This window comes from Clinocottus analis, unplaced genomic scaffold, assembly GCF_023055335.1.
Source record: "Clinocottus analis isolate CAN_PGR_092001 unplaced genomic scaffold, fCliAna1.0.p SCAF_1, whole genome shotgun sequence".
Lineage (NCBI taxonomy): Eukaryota > Metazoa > Chordata > Actinopteri > Perciformes > Cottidae > Clinocottus > Clinocottus analis.
Genome location: NW_027175820.1, coordinates 5,457,226 through 5,475,707, shown reverse-complemented (window position 1 = coordinate 5,475,707; position 18,482 = coordinate 5,457,226). Strand labels below are relative to the sequence as shown.

Genomic DNA, 18,482 nt, shown 5'->3' with positions numbered 1-18,482 from the left:
ATAATAATTGTCTGCGAGCAAAACTTTGGACCCTCCCTGTCTCTGCAAAGGGTCGGCTACCTTCATGATACGAAAGATCATTTTTACATTCTGTTGTCAACTTTAAGGTTAACATAAGTTCAAACATGTGACACCACATCAAACTGTAAATCTCCAACGGAGCTGTTTTATTCTATCCATAAAAGGCAAATCCACAACTGTGCACGTGGCCGGACATCACATCAGAATATATGAGGAGTAAAAGACACTAACAACCTTGTTGACAGTTGGATGAAAAGATTGAACCAGCCTCATTTAGCATAGCTTAGCACAGAGACTGGAAATGGGGGAAACAGCAAGCTTGCTCCCTAACACCTCTAAAAATACATCTTGTTTGTTAAATCCGTACTTTGTCTCCAACCGATCGAGTTGCAGTTTGGATGTTTGTGTGGATTTGTGATAATTTGTGAAAGTTACCTACTTTCGCGAGTCACAAACCCCCCTCTCAAAAAAAAACAGCATTTAAAAGATACGTCTGGTGATATTTATATATTGTTCTTATTGCCAACAAATTCCACACAAAGCACCTAAACCGACAATGAATTGATCTAATAAGTATTCTCCGTGTATCCTGAGCTCGTTCCTCGGCGCCATAGAGCCCCGTTGTTGTCCAACATCTAATAGAAACAGATCAATGAGCCTCGCTGCCGCTCCGGCTGACATGTTCCCTCATTACACACACGCTGCACTTTATTTTGCCGTGAATTATTTTGAGAAAATAGTCCCCAAGAAAAGCACTAGAAAACGGTTTTGCGTATTTTTAAAGCCAAATTGGTGATCAGTGACAAATAGACTTGTATTAAAAGATGAGGATGAGAGTTAGTTTACCTGGCAAAAACTTGAGTACAATTAGTAAATGGAATTGTACTGGTAAACACACTGGGAGGAAGAACAACAAAACTAATACTAGGAAGTCTGTATCCCTTAATGTCTGTTTGAGACAATGAGGCCAGACTCTCGCGCTAATGAGCTGCATCTTCACATCACTTTTCAAAGCAATGCAGCAAAGTGCTTCCTTGACAGAAACAATAAAACTGCCAGAAAGTGATCAGAGAGGAGATGAATCAGACGACAACCAGCACAGACAACAAGAGAAGGAGAGAATTCATCAACACAGGACTCGGAGCTGCTGAAGCTCTTGGGGACGACGTGTCGTCAAGCTTTTGGGACGCCGCCGACGTCAAAGACTCAAAGTCCCGTTTGGTCAAATGGCTCCAGCTCAGTGGGATTAAAACATGTGAGGGATGTAGTCAGGAGTCAGACCAGGACAAGGAACATCAAAACAGCTTCTCAGGGAAACCAGCCAACCAGCCAACAGACCTCTCTGGCCCCTTTAAAGACCAGAGGCTGTGTTTAAGTAACGGCACCCAAATGCTTCAATTAATGCTTGAAATTCCTATACCAGACGACACCGTGGTACCAACCTGTCAATCACCTTGTAGCCCCGCCCGAAAGCATCCCCTGCTTTATGGTCTGTTTGACTGTTTGGAGCATAATTTATTGAGGAAGACTTGAAACTAGAGATTGAGACATAAACTTGTGTTTACAATGTTTACTGAGGGAATAAATCAAGAGAGAAGTAGAGTCATTTATATTGACTTCTACACAACCGGAGGAGTCACCCCCTGGTGGTCAGTAAAAAGAATGCAGCTCTAACACATGAAGCATGAACTTCTATACAACCAGAGGAGTCACCTCCTAGTGGTCAGTAGAGAGAATACAGCTTTAAGGTGCAGCATCAGCTTCACAACAAGTGGCCCTGGAGCATACAGCCATGTCTGGGAGGCGGCAACCTCCTGTTCCTCTATTTAGGGGAGTTTTTCCTGATCCGATGTGAGGTCCTGGGACAGGGATGTCTTGAGTGTACAGATTGTAAAGCCCTTGTAAAATTTAGGATTTTGGGCTACATAAATTAACGGAATTGAACTCTCAAAAGTGAAGCTTTGTAAATGATGGTCCATTTAGAGTCAAACAGACCATAACGCAGAGTATGCTTTAGGGTGGGGCTAGTATGATTGACAGGTCTCTCCAGAGACATACACAGCTTTAGGGCGGGGCTACCATGTCACTACCACGGCGTTGTCCGGTCTGTGAGTTGTCTGTGTTTTTGTCTTTCAACTTAAACCCTTAGTTATCAGTAACATTTTGGTTTAGTTGCAGCTCCTGCCTCTCGTGTCCCTTCTGGTTGCGAAAAACAAGATGGCGACGACCGTAATAAGAAACTCAGGGCTTCAAAACAGCCGTCCACAAACCAGTGGGTGACGTCACAGTGATGACGTCCCCTGCAAAAACACAACCCCCCCCCCCCCACCACACCCGCAGACCCAAGACACCACAGCATTGGCTTTACTTTTCAGAAACTCCTGCTTTAGACTCGGCTCACGTAAGACAGTCTGAAGTGAAGGATTTGCTTCGGCCAGCCAGCTGCTCCGGTGAAGCTGCCGGGTTTAATCAGTTTGAGGCTGCGGTTGTACTGGACGCTTCCCCGAGGTGGTTCTACATGGTTGACCCCACCCTTTGAAGTAAAATCCTCCCAGAGAGCCTGTTAACACCCTCAGTGATGCTTGATGCCTTGCAGGAGATATTTTAGGAGGTGTTTTTTTTTTTTTGGTGTGTCCAGCTTGAACGACTTCCTCTACAGTACACTAAGTGATTTTTCTACAAGGAGAACCAGAGAGGAGCAATGAACTTGTATCACACAGCAGGTTATCACACACACACACACACACACACACAAGCCAGAATGTGGGTGGAAGCAGCTAATAAGTCACACAGCTCACTCCCCGTGCACACAATCCTGTTGAGTGTTTGCAAATCTGGTGTTCTGCACACGGTTTAATATCTGAACTATTATAATTTGAGTTCACACCTTAGTCCTCTGCTTGGAGAATCTCTGCATCGTGTTCCGCTCATGCTTACACACACACACACACACACACACACACACACACACACACACACACACTCTCTCTCTCTCTCACACACAGCCTCTACATGCCTCGCTTAGGTTTTCCACTATTGTTCGTCCCTTTGGGTCTGAAGGTGATGATAAAATCCAGAGTACAATGCAACAGGTGTGAATATTCAAAGTAACGATTGCTGTCACTCATTTGAGAACCCCGATGGAGGGTTTTATCGTCCCCTCCACCTGTGATTCTCCTGCTGCGTCTTGGTTTATAACATGTAGAATGCTTCATTTTGTTTTCTTCTGCATTATTTTCTCTGTAATGTTTGCTGCTGCTTTAGTTTTGCTGAACTGAGGAAGTTTATGCAGAAACTTTACGCAAACTCTTGGGGGTGAAAGGCTCGATGGAAAGGTTGTTGCTATGCAATACATTCATGCAAATACATGAAAAGAAAAAGTGAGACTGGAAATAAAAAATAAGCATTAAACAAATTATGTTTGTTATTTTATAATTAGGATGTAAATAATCTTTAAAAAGCTAACACTATTTTTCCCCATTTACTATAAATATTCAAGTTTTTTTGTTGAAGTATAAATAGTTGGTTATTTTAGTCCGAGTGGTTTATCAATCATAAGTAATCATATTTAGAGTGCGTCTCCTTAGTTATCTGCACACAATTAACCAACATGTGGGCGAGCATTTCTATGGAAACCCAGTGTTCACGTTAAACTCTAATGATTTGATCTTTTCACTGAGCCTCCCGACTCATCTTCAAGCAGAAGACACTCAGCAGCTTCATCAATTATCGCTCTTCTTCTCCCTCATTAGTCATGAACGTATAATATCCGAGACTTAGTTATGTTACCCTGGTCAGTTATTATTAAAGAATAAAGACATTAATAATGGGTCAAAACTCCACAAACCTGCAGGTCACAAATACAAATATCTGTTGGACGTTAACTTCACTGCATTGTGAGAATACTCATAATGCACAAGTCCTTATTTAAAATAAGCATGTTTTGGTTTCAGTAATAGCAATATGCTAAAATGTAACATTGCTAAAAAGAGGGAACTAGTATATTTAATAATGTATATATATATAAATAGCATATTGAAGAATGAGGTTAGTGTTTGTTCTGACATGTTCTATTGTACAGTTTCCTATTTTTATGAAGTTATTTATACTATTACACTGCGTTTACTGTCAAATTCCTTGACTGTGCAAATACATTTGGCATTAAACAGTTTTATGCAAACAATGCGGTGGAAATAAACCCAGAGCAGAGCAAAACAAAGACCCGTACGCATCGGGACGGGGGACAGAAATAGCCGTGGGGAATTGGCAGAGGACGTCCACGTGCAGCCTCTGGACTGGTCTGCGGTTCTGCAGCAGTGAGGAGGATGCAGTTTGCTGGTTGGCGCCATCATCAGCGTTCCAGTCTGCAGGACCTTTGATACCTCCAAACTAAAGGAGTCGGGTTTTTTTTTCAATTCCACAATAATTCCTGTTGAGGAAAAGGAGCTGTGCACACACGAGAAGTGAGCGAGGCGCTTCAAAGAACAATGCTGCGTGAGATTCAGCTCTGAAGACACCAGCAGGAAGCCTGTGCTGAGCAGCAGCGGCGGATGTTGTTTATACGCGAGGAACGAGGTCTCCATCCATTGGCGATGATAGAGGGCCTCTTGTTTAAGTGAATAAAATGGTTATATATATATCTAAGAGCTATGAACCCCAAATATCTGGATCAGTTTCCATCAAAGCAGAGACTCCCATGACTTGCTGGTGTTACATCAAGATAGTTTTAGTTCAATAAGAAAACCAGCAAAGACTCACATTATTAAGCTGAATTCAAAATAGGCTGTAGAGAAGGTCATTCATTTTGCAGGTACTGTATGTGATCATAAATCAATGTGTAAGGACAAAAAAATAAAATACCTTGTGATGGTGCTAGGTGAAAGTTATTACGACGTCTGAGGATTATTACAGCCATAAATGTAATGAACCTGATCACTTATTAAAAAAGCTAAATGTAAATGTCACAGCGAAGTTGGTACGTCCATCCAGCGAAGCATTGAGACTGCTCACCCGTTGGTGGCGCTAGAGTGTGAATTAAAAGGCTCAAAGTAGTCTGAATGTTTCCTCTCACACTGACTTTGATATATTTCGTCTGCATCAAAGTGACAAACTGCCCAAAAAGGACAGATTAATTAAAAATAGCTGGAATTTACTTGCGAAAAACCCTGATTTTGAGGCTCATAAATGACTGGATAGAGACTCGGGTGTCAACGGTACTAAAGCAAAGTTTATTAGAATAAACGAGGAAAACATCACAAAGACAAAATAGCTATAAATCTATCGTTTTCCTCCTTTTTAATTTTCTCATACAGCGTGGTTACTCCAGACTTCAATAACAAACTTGGAAAGCGTGAGTCAGTCAGATTTGAACTGCCGGGTGTGGAGGATATTCTAACCGCGTTGACCCGCCCGGGTCGCTCAGACATCCCAGAGAACCTTTTTATTTGGTGAAGAAAAGAAAAGAAAAAAAAATCTCTGGTTTCTCCCGTTTATCGTCACAGATTATTCCCACACGGATATCGCAATCACACACGCAAACACACTCGGACCAATGTCTTCACTTTGGTCGTTCCTGTTGTCCAAATGCAGCTCCGGGGCCTCGGCGGTCGACGGAAGCGTCGAACTCTGAAGGACGAACATGCACACGCGGTTTATTTATAATTATTTACAAATCTGTAAAACCCCACACTGCTTCCTCCTGGTCGTCTTCCTCATTGTTGAACGTCGCTCCTTCTCGCTCGGCCTGGGGCCCGGACGCCGGGTGTGTTAGTGGATCCTCGTCAGCTCCTCCACGATCTTAATGACCTCGTCCACCGTGGCCTCACGCTTCATGCCGCTGCCGTCGTCGATCTGGAATAGAACACAGCGGCCACACGGTGAGTCGGGGACGAAGCCGCACAGCAGCGCCGGGACAGATGAACACTCCTCAATGACACTCTCCATCTCTCTTTTCTCTTTTCTTGCATTTGCTTTGGAGGTGACGATGATTTTTTTTAAGCTTGTATTGTTTGATTGACAGATTAATTTTGTCTTGGTCTTTTTTTCAAATCATGCATTTTATCAGCATATTTTTTGGGCTCATCTCAAATTAAAAAAGCATGTTCTGCTCTAGATTGAGCTCCTTTAAGGTGCAACATACAGAATACAAAACATTAACAGAGTAGCAGACATCTATTGTAAGTCCCACCCTCAGAGGCCCTCAGCTTAACATTGTTAGCTCGTCAGCAAGTTTGCCTTGTTAGCGCTGCTAGCTGCACTGTCATCTTGTTGGGAGTCGTTTAGGGACAATAGAACTTTGTATTTAGCACTTTTAGCACAAAAATAAATAAATACATACACACACATATATATATATACACATATATATACATATATATATACACACATATGTATATATATACACATATATATATATGTATATATATATATATATGTGTATGTATATATATAAATATATATATACATATATATATACATATAAATATATATATACATATATATATACATATATATATATATATATACACACGTATATATATATATATATATATATATATATATATATATATATATGTGTGTGTATATATATATATATATATACACACGTATATATATATATATATATATATATATATATATATATATATATATATATATATATATATATATATATGTGTGTGTATATATATATATATATATATATATATATATATATATATATATATATATATATATATATATATATATATATACAAACACACACGTATATATCAATTAGTTTACTTTTTGGATAATTTAATTTAATACTAATTTAATTTTAATAATAATCTCATTAATGTCACTTTGAACAGTGCTACTTTTCTTTGTCTCGAAGAGAATTGATTATCTTCATTTCTTTTGTTTATCCTCTACCTCCTTCACTCAAGAAGCTTTTCGTTTTAAAACAATACATCTGATCATATCAATGTGAGCTCTTGGAAACTGATTGACTGACTCGCTGTTCTCTGACGTTTGAAAGTCACAACAACAAAAAATCAATCAAGCTAATAGTCAGATGATGATTTTGGGAACATCCCTACATTTCAGACAATAAGATTATGAGTACCCAAATTATGATAAAAAGATGCACAACTGACGCTGCAGCACATTTGATTTAGAAGCTCGGCTCTACGGTTTCCTGGCAGACAAATCTTTATCAGCTGCTCTTGAGAGGGAACCGGGGAATAGTCTTTGTTTATGAGCTTAAAGTGTGATATCTCTTTCAATACCTAGAGAGCAAAGAGACACACAAAGCAGAGTATATTCATCTGCCAAAACTGATATTGCCACCTGTTATTTATTCCCAGTTTCCACTCACACAACTAATAAAACTGTCTGAAGGGTCTCTGAAGTTCAACAACGCTTCAAACACACCAACGGCTTGCTTCTGGCTCTATTAGCTGGCTCACGTCTCAGGCTTCCTGCGTTTGGGTCGGTTACAGGTCACAAGCTGTGCTTAACATGCCGGCAACGAGAGCTGTGGAGTAGGATTAGTCACTTTGTTCTGCTTTAACACAGAAAGCATACATTTTGTACACGGTGTAAGTTTTTTGCCATGATTTGGAGGTTCGACCTCAGCTCCTGTAATAAGTCTAGAATGAAGTGTGTTGCCCTGAAGGACAAAAATGTCCACATTCAAATCACATTAAATAGGGTGACCAGATTTGAGTTTGTTAAAAAGAGGACACTAGTGGAGGTGACAAGGTGCTCAGTGTTACCGGATTGGAAATGGCGAAGTATCGTGCCAAAGGCTCAAAATGGTTGTATTTGGAGGATAATTATTGTGCATCTGGCAACACTGAGATCGGTCGACCAATGACAGTTCTCTGTACAGTCAGAGCTCGCGCAAGAAGGTGAAACTCAAGAGAGATACCGTTTCCAAAACCTGTAACAGCCTAATAACTAGTTTGTGAAAGACCCAGAGAAACACAAATATCCAACGAGGCAAAATCCCGGACATTTTGGGAATCCCTGCCAAACGCATTTTTTAGGTGTCGAAAAGAGGACATGCCCGGGAAAAAAAGAGGACGTCTGGTCACTCTACATTAAAACCATTTCTTTTGGCTCCCACCACCATTACAGGTGTTAAAACAACATCTTGCATTCTACTATTTTTGGGCTTTGATCTAAAGTCACGGCTTAATAAATTGTAGTTTATTTTCGCCATTTCCTACCAGATTGAGACATTTTGTTATGTTTACCATATGTTACAATTACATTGAATGTATTATGGAGCAGTGCAGCGTTTAGTCCAATGCATTAAAATCAGTGTTGCTAATCATTGACCATCCAGACTCCTTCTTTTCTCATTGGGACTTTTTAAACTCTTAATTTCAGAGTCTTAGCCGGTTTTGTCTTTCTACCTGTAAAGTGCTGACGACCTCCTGCATCTTGGCTCGACCGAGGTCCAGGAAGCTCTCAATCAGATCCCCGTCGATGAATCCCGTGGCCTGCTCCGTCTTTCGCTCCGTGTGGAAGGACCTCCAGGTGCCGCGGAGTCAAGGAAAACCACTGCAGGTTACACAATACTGCTGCTGCTTCGCCTCAGGGCCGACAGAAGATACAACATCACACATTTCACCTTTTTTCTTCCCTGGGCAGAGTCCAACAAATGCAGATTGATGCAATCTAATAATACTAATATTTAAAACAGCTTTGTTTATAAAAGCAGACAGCTCGTGCTGTCAGTCAAGTAGAATAAAGTGTTGGTTCTGTTGAATCTGTCGAGACTTTTATTTATGGGATGTAAAAAGTGAACACACGTCTAGTTTACGGTGTGCAGTCTTAGTTCTACATCCCCATAACAGTAGTATAATTTATCTGAAACGACTTTTCACTAAACACAAGATTCAAAGTTTCTTGTCTGTAAAATAGGGCCAATGCTTACGATATAAATTGTACTTTATGATTTTACATTTTTTTTATAAAAGAATTTCATTTTTAAATGCCAAAAGATTTTTCAGAATCATTTTGAGTCACCGCTCACAATTTCCTAAAGCCCAAGGTGATTTCTGTTTTGTCCAACAAAGTTCTTAAAGCTCAATATATTTAGTGCATAACGGACTAAAGAATGCAACAACATTTCACATTTGTGAAGCTGGAACTACTTTAAAGTTACTACGAGGAACTTCTGTGTGGATTGGGGCGGCCTCTGTGGACAACTGTGGTAGTGTTTCTCCAGAGTCCCTTTAGAAATCTTCATTTTAGTGCAGCAGGATCGGAACTGAGACTGGTTCATATCCAGTTCAAAGTTTCTCCCAGTAACTTTGGCTGCTATGACTACTATCTAATGTGAGGTCTCTATCCAACACCTTCCGAAGCTCAGCGCCAACACAGGAAGGATATAAGCTGTGCTCGATCTTGCCCACGCTCTTGATGACCTTGTTGAGGCGGTTCTGCAAGTCCAGGAGGAGGCTGTACCAGCCCTCTGACAGGGACGTCACCAGACCTAACACACACACACACACACACACACACACACACACACACACACACACACACACACACACACACACACACACACACACACACACACACACACACACAATTCACAAAAGATTATTGGCTCAGTGCACCACATGAAGAAATTTCGGGACCGGATCCATATGAGAACTCATAAAAGTTTCATAATAACTAAATTAGAATAAAATCATTAGCGTGACCCGCAATTCCTCAGAATGCAAGTTTCCCGCTTGTCTGCCGAGACCGTGTTGGGAGGCAAAAGCAGTGCGATTTTAATGCCTCAATAATTCAAGACTTTCCCCAAAATGTGGTATTTGGAGAGAGATTTCCCTGAAAAGTCACAGCTCTTTGAAGGAGCAGCAAGCATTTCCTTCCTCTAAATATTCCAGTTCTGTGACAGTGAGTGCATCTCGGGAAATAATGTGCACTGAAATTGACAGCGTGCATAAAAAATAATAAAATACATTTAAAAAAAAGGCCTAGTTGTGAACAGAGGGGGCTTTGTAACACAGCGCTCGTTTCTCTGCATCGAGCCCACGAACGTGTTGGGAACAGTTTGGCTGCAGCTCATGAATATTTTCATTATTTATCTGCTGATAATTTTCTTGATTCATGGTTTTATTTCGTCTATAGAATGTCAGAAAATAGGGACAAAGGCGGAGTGTCATTCAGGTAAACAATCGTCCTACTTTTCCATTACGTGTCAGCGTTTCATTACACGTCATTGTTATTATTACAAACAATGCAGCCAAGGCTACAAAGTATTACAACTTTATATTATTGTCATTGTACAGAGTTGTGCAATGAAACACAAAGACACAATAAGCGTGTTTCCATTGATTCATTTCTATTAACATGTGCATTTTAATTTCTAAATTTATGACAAATGGAGTGGAAAAGATGAAAGTAAAAATCTAAAATAATGGAAAATGAATTAGCTTGGCGCAAGCGGAAAAAGTTGTCGGAAATAAATGCAAATTAGAGTAAAGTTGATAAATTAGTTAATGGATTACATTGTAATCGAGCAAATCTATAACTGGATTAAACCAACAGGGCATTTAAAAAAACAAAACAAAAACAGATTAATTCTTAAATTAATCATAATGCCCCAAACCTTCAAAATAGTTTTAAATTTAGTTTTGACTCCAAACTCACATTACATTTAAAAAAACCCCAATGTGATCCAGTATTAACTTTAAATTTACAGTTGATGAGGTTGAATTTTAAAAATAGAGAATGTTAAGCGGCAGACTCAACCACATTGAGTTTTAAGAAGCATTTATGGAGCTTTAAACTAGGATTTACTAAAGAGAGATCAGCTGTTAGTTGTGCATCAGAGCTTTACTTAATTAGACATCTGGATTCTCTCATTCTAAGCCTAGTTTTGATAATCTCCGATGAGACCTAATCTTGGATTAAAGTATTTCTTTTGGTGCAACCGAGTCTACGACACCCGTTTGTTGCAGAGTAACAAGAGATGAAATTACCGGAAGAAAGAAGCAAACAACGGTTCAAAGCATAAAGTCAAGACGGAGACTTTGGGTCTTTCAGTGACATACAAAACCAACTGAACACCGAGAAAGTCTCGAGAACATTCTTTTTAACGTTATTAGGTGACCGTCTTCACCTTTAATATCCACCATACAGAGTCCATTTTTTTTTTCCAACGACAAACCAAAACAAAGTTTCTTAAAACTTTCTCCACTTGTTGGCTGGGAGAGTAACCTTGTGGTCTGCAGCTTTACCCCAGAAAACATCTAATTTATCACACACGCCATCTTGTTGTACTTTCTGCAGAAAAGTCTGGCTGCAATGTACGACGACGGTTCTTATTTCCTGTTCAACTTTCCTGAAACAATGTGCCGTGAGACTGTATATATTACTGTGTCCAAACGATGCGCACTCCCTATTTTTCATCTCCGCCCTCATTACAGCCGGCCCAAAAGCAACTGGTTTAGATCAGAGCAACGAGGTGCTAAACTGTGAGGTCTTTCTCTCTTTGGAGGAGGAAACATTAGCGCTGAATGAATGGTTCTGACTAAAGGTTGCGTGCTCTGTGGACTGTAGCCAGCTGATTTATTGGATCGAGATGCACGGACGTGTTAGATACTAATATTTTGATAAATAACAATTCAGTATACATATATTCATGCATTTCATTCTAAGCTTGCCTTAAACATAATAATCCCAGTCACAGAGTTTATTAATTAAACCCTATCATATCGGCCGATACCCAAAGCAAAGCTAAAGCAATCGGGAGCAACTGAGAAGGCAGATTGCCATATGAAGATTGGCGCATTTCTGGTTTTTGAAATACTGGAAATGAAAACCATCTTGCTTCAGTGTCAAACTGACAAGTGCAGAACCATTGAACTATTAAAACTGATGCTGACTTTCCTCCACAGGATTTCATGACCAAATATGTATTTATATACCTGTTCAGTGGGTTTATTGCCATCACTGAACTATTTTCTACCAACAGAAGGAGATGTTTGTGGATCATCCTGAGCAACAGGGACAGTGTCTCCGAAACAGCGCAGAAGACGCGGTGAGCTCCACGAACTTTCACTGAATCAAAGTAGAAGCAGAAGTCTCAGCAGCGTTGCAAACACCTCAGGAAGTGAATCCACAATCGTCTGTACGGCTGGAAATAACTCGAGGTAAGTAGGGAATATATGCTGGTTTTGAATTAAGTCAGATCGAGGGCGTAACACGCTCATCGCCGAATTGACTGCTGGATGAAAAGATCAAAGCGCGGTTGTATCGTGTAGCCTAGCTTAGTGCTGGAACCAGCTAGCCTGGCTCTGATCAACTAGAACTATGATCATTATAAGCCAGGTTAGCCGTTTCCCTCCTGTTCCCAGGTCGACTGCTTGCTGTAGCCTTAATTATTAATAATAGCGTGTAGGAGAACTACAGTCGCCTCTCTAGAACCGGCGTTTGGTTTGTCCGTTCTGAGCTCCTGTAGAAACATGGTGGGCTGCGTGAAGAGGAATGTAGATATGACCGGCTCATTCTAAGGTAACAAAAAATACCACAATCCATATTTTCAGGTGATAAAAGAAGGCATACTTAGTCATTTCATACTCCATTTTCTGCCACCTATAGGCCCTAGGGCTCTTAACTGCATAAATATTTGTGAGAGTCTGTGAGTGTGCATGCTTCTGTGAGTGTGTAATTGTGCGTGCCCCTACCAATCATGCCGTTAACGGTGCCAAAGAGCACGGAGCCCTGTGTGGGCGTGGAGCTTTCGCCGAGGTTTTGCAGCACCAGCGAGCCGTGACAGAAGACGTTCACAAACTCCCCGAGGTGGAAGACCCCGACCTCCTGCAGGTGCTGCCGCTCTTCGTCCGTGGTGGCCGCACTGGTCAAAGGAAGAAGGGGGGGGACAAAGAGGGGAGACAGAGAGGTTACACCATTGAGGGAGGGCAGAGGGGAAGAGGGATTGATTAATCAAAAGAAAAGCAAGATGGGTAGAGATATCAGAAGTGTTGGAAAAGGTCAGACAATAATAGAGAGGTAATGGATAAAAGGGCGAGGGAAAGTGGAGAGAGCAACAGGAAGAGACATGCGATACAAAAATAAAAGGTCAGAAGCATTGAACTGACGTATCAGATGGATAATAAGTGGTGGCATGAATGTAACACACTCACTTTCAGACCACATCTCCTATGAAATCAACACTTGTCGAACAGAAAACGACTGAAGTGGTAAATGGGGCAATGAGCTCGGCGAAGAGATGACTTAATACATTTTTGTGGGGAAAAACTAAACGTGCCGTTCTAAAGAGCATCGCGGGACTCGCAGAAAGAGCAGCCTCTTAATGACATAGCGTTGATTGCAGTGGATAAACATCGGAGGTGATTTAGACACTTTTTGGGGGCTTCGGGGGATCAGCTCAGAGGACCATAACGGTTAACTGCCAAGGTTGTAATCTCACTGCACTTCAGCTCGTGTGTAAATGATGAGTTTTGATGTTTCTCCTCACCTGTCCTTCTGGCACACAAACAGATTGAACGCGTTCTCCGCCCCCAGGAAGTTGTCGTCGTCCAGGATCTCCACCGCACTCATCCAGTTAGGATTGAAGTCACGTGCAATCTGACAAATAAAAACACACAAACCACACAAGACGTGTTGAATAAAACAGTAGCGGTGGCCATCAAAAGGTCAGAGCAGCGACATTGTGGACCGGCCGGATAAATTTGGGTGGGGAGAGCGAAAAGCAGCGATATACCACCACGAAGGTGCCCTTGAGCAAGCAGATAAGACTGTGGTTGTACTGGACAGCTTCCAGGATGTTCCTTAAGAAAAGAGAGCATTGCTCTTGGAGAAGCTCCGCTCTAAATAAATAAAAAAAAAACACTCCGACGTCTTGGGCAAAAAACAATGTGGTTCTCGCCTCCAAGTAAATACATTATCTATGAGCAGGGAACTGCTGACTGCACACAATGCTAAAAATCAAACAGTTAGTATGTTTCAGTACAAGTACAACAGACTTTTCTTTTAAACCATTAAAGACACACTCCCAACTACGATTACCTTCTGTTGCAGTTCACATCCAATATGTCATCACTTTGTCATAATTAGCTTATGATTCCTTGGAGCTATGGCCAAAAATATGTTCTTTGGTCACAGTGACCTTTGACCTCCAGAATCAGTTTATCCTCGAATGCATGCGGATGTTTGTGCCAAATTTGAATAAATCCCTCCCCACAAGGCGTTCCTGAGATATCGTGTTGACGAGAATGTGACGGACATGAGGTCACAAGCGACCTTGACCTCCAGAATATATTCAGTTTATTCAAGCATCCGGGTGAACGTTTGTGCCGTATTTGAAAAATAATCGTCATCCCGACAACATAATGCCTCCAGCCGGGCTTTCATTTACAACAACGTTATCCACACTTTATCTGTGGGCAAGAAAATGGATTCCAGCACTTGTAATGCAGCCAGCTAACGCTCAGTACAAGTACAGGGGGCAATATATATTTATAAAATACCCTTGAAGACATTTGCATGCCAAAATGGGAATACGAGCCCAAACAAGCCCAGAGCATCTGTTTCGTCTATTCAGGCAAAGCATCCTGTGAGCATTGTGATCAGAGCCAAAAGAAGAAAATACACACTCTGAATTGTTAAGAATATTTCAAGTGCGGACTAGTAGAGCCGATTAGGTCACATCGCTTTAATTAGTGCCACACAGCCATCAGAATCTGACAGTTAATAGGAAGAAGATTGATAGCACTCAAATGAAAAGAAAGGACTAGAGAGAGGAGGGGAACCTGATGGATATAAATCCATTATTCACTTTTACCTCCTGAAGGACACATCTGGCTTTTTAGCTGCGAAAAGCTCTGCTGTGTTAACCAGCTAGTTTCTACCTGTGTCTGTCTCATGGACTGTGTGTACAAGAAGTAAAAGTAGTCATCGTGATATCACCTTTTGATTTGTGGACTGATGTCATGAAGCCTCGAGTTCCGCATTTTGTCCGTCACCAGGAGGAGCTACGCACAGCCGTGCACTAAATACAACATTTGCAGGCGACCAAAATGTTACAATTAAAATTCCTTGAAGTAACTGCCAGACCGGACAACGTTGTGTTGGCGACCTGTCAATCGCAGTAGCACTGCCCAAAAGCACCCCATGCTTTATGGTCTGTTTAACGCTAAATGACCACAATTTACTAAATGAACATCATGCTGTATTGAAGAAGACTTGAAACTAGAGATTGAGACATAAACTCATGTTTACAATGTTTACTGATGGAATAAGTTAAGAGAGAAGTAGAGTCATTTATATAGACTTCTATACAACCAGAGGAGTCACCCTCTGGTGGTCAGTAGAGAGACTGCAGCTTGAAGGGAGCCATAACTGGGCAGCAAAATTTGTACGTTTGCTGCAGCAGAATGCGAGATTAGCCGTGCAAAATTAAAATGCAAGCTGCATGCTGCATCCTGGTGCAAAAAAAAAAATACTTTCAATCTATTCCAAATAGATTTCAATGTGAGTCTCTCTCACTTATTACAGCGAGCCCTGCGCCCCTGCATGCCTTCACAACACTGTGCGTGACTCGTCCTCAAATCTCTTCATCTCTCTGCCACGAATCAATTTTGAACACTCCGCTCATCAAAAGGCCGAGGGGGGGTGTATGTCAGCGACAATGCTTTGTAGAGAGGGAAAACATTTACACACCAACAAGAAGCTAAAACATGCAAGTGTGGATAACACAAAAATTCGTTTGATGTGCGATAGTATCCAAGTTTGTAAAAATAATAATTAAAAAATATATATATATTTATTTTCACAAATCAGCAGTGTTCTGCCTGAGAGGAAAACAACTCTTTTGATAGAGAGCAACGACACATACACCCTCAACTTGTTTGCCCTTTAGAGCCGTTCTCACAAGGTCTTCCTCACCTCTTCAAAGTTGCCCTCCATGGGTTTGTAGGCCAGCAGCAGGACGGACCTCATCAGGTCTCCCACCAGGATGAAGTCTCCCTTGGTCTTCAGGTAGAGCGCCATGATGTTGTTGTAGTGGTTGCACTCGGTCCTCAGCTCCTTCTCAGCCGTCCATTCGTACAGGCGGACCTGAAACAAAAACAGGCGAGTCATCGTTTTTGTTGGATCGGCGGTTGCAGCTCCGGCAGCGGTATTGATTAACGGGCTGACATTTTAAAGCCGCTCCCAGCAAATGTTGATTAACCGCCTGAGTTATCAGCTGTCACGTCGCATGATGAGTTAACGGCTAATTACAAAACCATTAAAAAAAAAAAAGGTTTTGAGTGAGCGACGTTAGAGTGACGTTGAGATCACCTCCGAGAAATAAATATAAATCAAAAGTGACACCAAATGTTTGGATGAAGCCAGATTAGAGCGCAGCGATGTCTTCCATTCAATCTTAAAAGGAGAAGCTCTGTTGGCATTTATTTTATTTTTAGAGTTCAAAGAAGCATTTTATTGACTTCATGTCGGTTTGATACATTATTTTTGGTTGAATGTGGTTTTCATGTGTATTTTTGGCGAGGCTTAATTGTTTACTTTGTATGTCCACTTTTTTCCTCATTTTATTCCGTTTATGTGAAGCCAGAACAATGAAAAAAAAATAATTCATAAAATGCTTTACTTCAATACTTCACCCAGTGACCAACATCATATCCATTTGTTGATTAAACAGTTTTGTGTTACCCAGCAGAAAAAAACATCCATGCTTATCCATTAGCCTTTTATACTTTAAATATCTTGTTATTAGCTGTATGTCAGACTCCTGGAGGACCACGTTACGTTGCAGATTAAAATACACTGCAGTTAACTAGCCTACATACTAACATTAGCATTGCACTCATTTGTGCAGGACGTGCGGTAATGTTTGTAAGTCCGAAAATATGGACTGAAAATAAAATAAAAAAATAAAATAAAAAAATATGGACTGGAAATATAGGCTGTAACCTACTAGATGATGGGCTTTTTCAGCAGAATTTGTTTCAACTAGCTTTGTACAGAGCCGAGCTCGCCGTTTCTCCCCGATCTCCAGTTATTTTGCCAAGCTAAGCTAACCAGCTGGCTATAGCGTCACATGTTTTGTACAGACATGACCGGTCCGTCGAACTGTCCCAATAACACAGGCTTCCACATTCAGTTTGCATACCAAAATAGACACCATATATCAAGTTTACATAATATAAACAACTAATATGACAAGTATCAATGAAACTATTCGGTGACAAAGATCCGTCAGTCTGCTTCAAAGACAAACCCCATTCATGCAATAAAAAGTGATCGAACAGATGAAAACATCACTCACAAACTAGTTTATCAGTCAGACAACTTCTGAGGGTAAAAGTGTCTGTTTCCACTACAGCTGGGGAATTTACACCCCAAAAAAGAAACCATTTCATCATATTGACATAAATATGAAGGATTTTTTGCGAGTGACAGTGATGAACAACATTTTCAGCTGAGGATAATTGTCGGAGGAAAGAGAACAAAGCGCCAGTGTGCCGAGTCCAGTTGATAAAGACGTTAAAAAAAAAGGAATTTAAGAATACATTGCGAGCGATTAATGTCAGATATCGTCACCGTGTTGCATTATGTTCTCCTGAGGCTGCCGCCGGAAGGGTAAATGATGGATATACCTCAATGACGGAATTTAATTTAGGGGGGTGATAGTGAATTTAGAGGTAACATTTGCTCTCCAATTCAGAGAAATAAAACAAATGCAAATGTCCTGTGTGATGAAACTTTGATGTTGCTAAACTCAGATATGCGAGGTTAACTTATTTATGGCCAATTTGAAATACTGCTTGCGTAATTAAGAGTGAAACCTTCTGCGTTGAGCGGAGCAAGTAGCAGGAACCCATCAATATTGGAGGCTCGATATCTGGAGAAATAGCTTCCCTTTCAAGCTTTTAATCCTTTAAATCTATCTATAGCTCAGCGTACTATTACAGGACAGCGGGAGGAGGGGTGCGGGGGGGGGGGCTTCTTTCACACTATATGTCAACTGATTTCACAGAGTAGAGCCGCAGGGGATGCGTCTATTCAGATATTGCACTTTGAAACGATTGAGGAGGCACTTTCCTGACTGCTGTTTAAACGAGCAAAAGAAAGAAAAATATTGTAAACCTCTGACAAACGGTGAAGTTGCACTTTACATCCAAAATGTCATCGCATCAACATTTTTATCCCATTGTACATTTGTGTAAAATTATAAGATTAGATGTTTTGTGACATATCACATTCAGGAGAATCGACCCGACGGAAGACAATAAAAAACCCGCTATTGAATACATTTTTAAACGTTATGCAGCCCTGATCATAACATTAAGGATTAAGACTTTATCACATTACTTGTTAGGAAAAGGGCAGTTTGTCTTGATGTTGAGGTGAAACTAGGAATTCAGGGAAAGAACAGAAGCACAATGCACGCTTTTGCTAAACATCCGCTTCCAACCTCTTCGGGT

General features: G+C 40.8%; 1 protein-coding gene across 1 annotated transcript in view; it reads right to left on the bottom strand.

Annotated features, from left to right (window-relative positions):
• Positions 1-5,230: 5,230 nt before the first annotated feature.
• ddb1 (damage-specific DNA binding protein 1) overlaps positions 5,231-18,482 on the bottom strand; it is a 48,364-nt gene continuing 35,112 nt past the window's right edge. The window contains exons 22-27 of the mRNA XM_068577519.1: positions 15,940-16,110; positions 13,511-13,620; positions 12,717-12,886; positions 9,406-9,508; positions 8,424-8,547; positions 5,231-5,871 (exon numbers count right to left, since the gene is read on the bottom strand). Of these exons, the coding sequence (XP_068433620.1) occupies positions 5,788-5,871; positions 8,424-8,547; positions 9,406-9,508; positions 12,717-12,886; positions 13,511-13,620; positions 15,940-16,110 (762 nt within the window). The 3' untranslated portion in view covers positions 5,231-5,787. The remainder of the gene's footprint in view (positions 5,872-8,423; positions 8,548-9,405; positions 9,509-12,716; positions 12,887-13,510; positions 13,621-15,939; positions 16,111-18,482) is intronic.